This window comes from Rattus rattus, chromosome 7 (genome assembly GCF_011064425.1).
Source record: "Rattus rattus isolate New Zealand chromosome 7, Rrattus_CSIRO_v1, whole genome shotgun sequence".
Taxonomy (NCBI): domain Eukaryota; kingdom Metazoa; phylum Chordata; class Mammalia; order Rodentia; family Muridae; genus Rattus; species Rattus rattus.
In genome coordinates, this window is record NC_046160.1 from 68,153,956 (window position 1) to 68,159,955 (window position 6,000).

General features: G+C 46.6%; 1 protein-coding gene across 3 annotated transcripts in view; it reads right to left on the reverse strand.

Annotated features, from left to right (window-relative positions):
- Positions 1 to 2,056, reverse strand: part of Snx6 (sorting nexin 6) — a 42,046-nt gene extending 39,990 nt beyond the window's left edge. Inside the window, exons 1-2 of one of the 3 annotated variants that reach the window (XM_032907737.1) lie at positions 2,008 to 2,056; positions 1,815 to 1,862 (exon numbers count right to left, since the gene is read on the reverse strand). In XM_032907737.1, the coding sequence (XP_032763628.1) occupies positions 1,815 to 1,862; positions 2,008 to 2,013 (54 nt within the window). In that variant the 5' untranslated portion in view covers positions 2,014 to 2,056. Of the gene's footprint in view, positions 1 to 1,814; positions 1,863 to 2,007 lie in introns of those variants that run through there. The other 2 variants (XM_032907738.1, XM_032907741.1) reach the window with 2 other exon arrangements.
- Positions 2,057 to 6,000: the final 3,944 nt, after the last annotated feature.

Sequence of the window (6,000 nt, forward strand, 5' to 3'; positions counted from 1 at the left end):
CCGAGGGAGTTAATTTAATCATTTACAAAAGCATCTGGCTGCAACTCTCAAGTCCACCTTGATGAGTCTATATCCACACAAGTCTTGTCTTTCTTTCTGAGAGAATGGCTCTTTCCTAACCTCCTAACCCTCATGCTTGAAGCCTGTATTAAATATCTTTATTAAACCCCAACCTTGGCCAAGATGGCTTTAGTAAAAGTAAAGTGCTTGCTGACAACCTGAGTTCAATCCCAGAACCCATGTATAAGTGGAAGGAGAGTTGTTCTCTGCAATGGAATACAGAAAAGCAGGAGCTCACACTCTGTTAGAAAAAGCAGAAAGGAGGAAGGAAACGGATTAGCAGTAGTAGTTTGTGCCTCTCTATGATACTAACTTTTAAAAACTCTGCTTCAGGGGCTGGTGAGATGACTTCAGTAGTTAGAGCACACTGCTCTTACAGACCTGAATTCAGTTCCCAGCATCCACACAGACTGTTCTCAACCACCTGTAACTCCAGCGTCTGGGATCTGACACTGTCTAGCCTTACAGCACACAGTTCACAGAGCTGCATCTACCCACTACTCTGTCAAAGAATTAATCACGAACCAACAACATCCTTCAATGTTTATCATCTATCCCAAACCCACCACTAACACCTGCACCTCTCACATTATTTACGATGGATAAGGAAAAGCAAAAGGAAAACCGGGCTGGGTGACGTACACCTATCATCTACACTTGGGAGGCAGGAAAAATGCCTTGTACAAGGAAACTTGTCAAAAAAAAAAAAAAAAAAAGCCTAACAAAGTGTGAGCTGTTAAATGATAAAATGGTAACAATGAAACTTTGCTTAGTGACAGTGATTCAGTATTTTTCAGTCTTGCACCTGTACAAGGCACTACATGTTACCCTTCACTAAGGCTTGGGGGACCAACTTGGAGGGAGAAATCAGACCTTTAAATAAGAGGCAGGAAGAGGGAACGGGGAGGGGAGGGGGGAGGGAGTGGTCAGAGGATACAACTTTCAGTTTTAAGTTCTGGATACTTAATGTACAGTGGAGTTATTAATAATAATGTATACTTGAAACTGCCTGGAGTAAACCAAGTGTTCTCATCAAAAACAAAACGAAGGTACCTGAGTGAGGTCTATGTTAATTAACTTGACAATGGTAATTATTTCACAACCTCTACACGCATCCAAATATCAAGCTGTATATCTTTATGTAAATTATTATTTTGTAAGTCATACCTTAATAGAGCTAGTGATGGGAAACAATACCGAGAGAACCCTGAAAAGGATGGGGGTTGAGGGATATACTGGGAAAAAGTAAAGATACCGAAGGCTATCAGTTCTTTGCAAAATCTTTTAGGGCACAACTGAGATTTGCTGATTGAAAAAAAAAAAATCACTACAAAAGAATAAATTTAGACCAAATCCATACCATTCAGCAGAGAAAGGAGAAACGAGGTCCCAGAAAGCCACAGAAAGATTTTGACGGTACCACCGGGAAGACCTGAAAATGGGTTTCCTGACCCAGAGAGTCAAGGATGGGGGCGTTCCAACCCGGCCACCACCTTCGCCACCCCACCTGCAGCGAGGCCTGGAAAAAGCAAGCTCAGCACAGGGTTGGATCGCCCGCCCAAGGCGAGAAAGCGGCCACCGGACCAGCGGAACCAAGAAGCGCCCGACCCCAGGGAAGAAGGGCTGCAGAAGGGCGGGGCGCGCGCCGCGGAGGTCGGAAGGGCGACTCAGGGCGGCAGCGCAGCCTGGGACCCTTCCTCAGGCCACGGCGGGGGAGGGACGGAGGGTCCTAGACGACAGAAGACACAACTTACTCCGCGGTCTTCCTCCGAGAGGAAGTCGGGGCCGTCATCCAGGCCTTCCTGCGGAGTCAGCGGGCCCAGCACACCGAAAGGGAGGAAGGGAAGGGAGAGACACAAGGAGAGATATTAGCGCCCAGTCCGCGCTGTCCCCGCGCCCGCCACCCCCACCGCGCGCCCCGAGTTCGGCGCCGCCGTGAACACCCACCATCATGGCTGCTTCGAGTCCAGGTCTCGCGCAGACTCACAAGCAAGGCCACGAACCGAGCCGGCCGCGCGGGTGGGGCTGAGGGCGGGGCCGAAAGCCAGCCCCGCCCCCTGCCCGCTGCAAGAGGGGGAGCTGTCCCTGAAGGGGAAAGGACGCAGGATCCTTTGCTCCAGGTAAGAGGGAGGGTCGGCCCCAGAACAATAGTCGCTGTTCACTGCTGGGGAGCTCAGGCTTAGGAAGGCCCCAGGGCCACCCGGAGAACCGTCCAGTTCCCTTGCCCCGAGGGCCCCTAAAAATCTGTACAAGCACTCCCAGGAAGTCACAGTAAATATTCTTGTCTTTGTATTGAGTTACATGATGATTAATCACCATTAATACAATATTGCCTGTGGAAGTTTAAGGAACCATAAGCCTTCACACAGTAAGCAGTCAGGGGCTATAATCAAGCTTTTACTGCTGGGGAAGTAATAACTACCTCAGTTCGGGGTGCTAATGACTGAGCACTATAAAAACAGAGCTGTTCTCATTACAAGAGTATTCCTTGCCTTTATACTAAGAAACAATCCCCAGACCTGAGCTAACTGTCCAGCTGAATAGCGCCAAACCAATATCTACAGACACTTCAAGAAAATAATCCCCTGGGCCAGCATGATGGCTTAGCAGTAAGGAAAAGTACTTGCTGCTAAGCCTAGAGACCTGAGTTCAATCCACAGGACTACTGACCCACAAGATAGAATGGTACTGCAGTTGACATTCATTCATTCTCTTTCTCCTCCTCCTCCTCCTCCCTCCCTCCTCCTCCTCCTCCTCCTCCTCCTCCTCCTCCTTCTCTCTCTCTCTCTCTCTCTCTCTCTCTCTCTCTCTCTCTCTCTCTCTCAGAGATAGGGTTTGATCCACGGGTAGAAAGGTACTGCAAGTTGTTCTTTGACACATTTGACACACACAAACACATGCACACACAACTAGTAAATAGATGTAATTTTATAAGGAATAGCTATTTCTAACTTACCGCACCTCGCTTCTACAAAGGGTCACTCAAGCAAAGCTCGTGTCTCCATTTAGTGGCATCATCACTTTCAAAGGTTCAAGCCAGGTTTCTACTGTCCTATTCGTATCCTTCATCTCCTCACTCCTCACATCCAAACAAATACCACCGTGTCTGCAGTTGATTCATCTTCTCCACCTCCCTTCCTATATATATACATGCATATATCCACCCCCTGTCATGAATCTTCTCCCCGCCCCTGGCCTTACCAGCATCTCAGCCTTCCTGGGCCCTGACAATGACACCTTAATTTCAGCTAAGAAGCAGTTACAGATTACATTGCCCCTTATCATCAACAAAAAGTTTAAATGTCAGATCCAAAAAAATGGCTGGCTGTGGTACCTATTAGCCACCAAAGTGCATGCTGGCCTCCAGGTTCTCTAAGCATCTCAAATATCTACTACAAGGCCCATGCTGGCTGCCTGGCTCCTCTCCACTCTTCTCAACTCTCCCTTACCCTAAACAGCTCCAGTTCATGGGCGTCCCCTCCCCAGCTTCCATTCCTATATAGCCCTGCCATTCTGACGATGTGCTTTCTTGGTCCCCTCTCTCTTGGTTCTCCTTTCCCTTCCTCTTTCACTCTCCCCATCCTTCCTCTTCTCCTTTCATGGCCTGGTTCAGTCTGCTGCTCATGTGCTATCCATTTTCTCTCCTTGCTTCAGACTATTCCTCGTATCTACAATAAGAACCTCCCCTCAACCATGCCTTGGAGAGACCATTGAAGTGAAAACCTAGGGGGTCTTTGGAAAGTCGATTGGATGGTGTTTTGCTGGGGCAAACACGTGAAGGAACGATTCCTTAAAGTGGACACAGGTATGAGAGACTAAGGCAGACTGGTGAAGGAACATTTGGCTGAAGCACACACAGGACAGAGGATGCTAAAGGAAACACGTGAAAGGGCATGTGATGAAAGGCTCTTGCTAATGACACACATGTATTGGTCCACCTTACATTGCCTGGTTTAGCTGCATTTGTCAGGGATGCCATAGAGAGAAACCTATCAAGAAAACTTCTGGTGGTGTATTACGGTTTGTTGTGGCTTCCAAGGACTCGGGCTGATTGGATGCGCATGCTGAGGCAAGAGCCATGCTCAGGCACAGCACGTGGAGGACACGTGACATTTAGAGATTATAAATAAGACTCCATGGAATGAGAGAGTGCCCCTTGTGTACATGTATGAAAGGTCAAAGGTTGAAGGGTATTATCTTCCTCCACACGCTCTTCTTCATTGCTAAAGACAGGGTCTCTCACTGAACCTGAAGTTTACCTATTGGCTAGGCTGCCTGGCCATCAAACCCCATGACTCTCCTGTCTGTGCCTCCCCGGTCCGGGATTATAGGTTCATGCTTCCACGTTCATGGTCATGTTTTCTTTTGTTTGTTTTTTGTTTTTAATGTAGCTGCTGGGGGTTTAAGTTCAGATCATGGGGTAGAGACTTGAGTTCAAATCCAGGCAACCACATGGTGGCTCACAACCATCTTTAATGAGATCTGATGCCCTCTTCTGGTGTGTCTGGTGTACACTATCGCTGTCTTCACACACACCAGAAGAGTGCATCGGATCCCAAGACCTCTGGAAGAGCAGTCAGTGCTCTTAACCGCTGAGCCATCTCTCCAGCCCAATAAATAAATCTTTAAAAAAAAAAAAAATCATAGCAATGAATATCCTAGTAAGAGCACCAGTGGAAGGGGAAGCCCTGGGTCCTGCAAGACTGAACCCCAGTGAACTAGACTGTTGGGAGAGGGAAGCAAGGGGGAGGGGTTGGGAGGGAACACCCATAAGGAAGGGAGGGGAGGGGGCATGTTTGCCGGAAACCGGAAAGGAATAACACTCGAAATGTATATAAGAAATACTCAAGTTAATAATAATAAAAAAAATATAAAAAAGGAATATAATGTAAAAAAAATAGTACATGTACTGAATAAGTTATGTATAGGAATATATATATATATGTATATACATGCATGGTAGTGGAATAGGTTATGTATAGGAATATATATGTATATACACACTTGGTAGTGAAAAAGGAGGACAAGGATTTCAAGGAGAGTAGGGAAAGTTATACAGGAAGATTTTTCTGTGAGGAGAGGGAAGGGAGAAATAATATTAAATTATCTTTTCAAAAAAAAAAAATCAGATTCTGGAGTTTGCATAGAAGCACTTTACCCTCCCAGTTGTCACTATTCTGTAATGGTCCAAACTGTTCATACTGCCATTTTAAGCCCTCCCAGTTTGAATACCTCCCGATGTGCCGTGTCCTCCATCCTGTCTCACAGAAATGAAGCTCTTAAGAAATGTGAAATTTGCTAATAATTCCATGAAGTTATTTTGTGTGCCAGGAAAGCTGAGACAGGAGAGCTTTAGTTTCTGCTCCAACAAAGATTACTCCCCAAAATGGTGTGAAGAAGGACTTTACATTTTTTTTTTTTTTTTTTGGTTCTTTTTTTGAGCTGGGGACCCAACCCAGGGCCTTGGCGCTTCCTAGGCAAGCGCCTACCACTGAGCTAAATCCCAACCCCGGACTTTACATTTTGTCTTTTGTTTCTGTTGCCCCAGAGTACTGTAATGGCTACTAAAGAGGTCTTTAAAAAAATGTATTGCTGGGCGGTGGTGGCACATGCCTTTACTCAGAGGTAGAGGCAGGTGGATCTCTGAGTTCAAGTCCAGCCTGGTTCACAGTGTGAGTTCGGGACAGCCAGGGCTACACACAAAAAACAAAGCCTCTGTCTGTTCGTGTGCACATAGGCGTACGTGTGTGTAGGTCAAAAGACAACCTCAGGTGCTCTCCTTAGGAAGGTTGTTGCCTTTCTCTGACACAGGGTGTTTCATTTGGCTGAAGCTCACTAACTAGGCTGGACTGTCTTGCTAGCAAGATTCCCTCATTTTAAACACTGGCAACACAAGCGTGTCGTGGCATACACACAGGCAACGCCATGTCTAGCATTTTC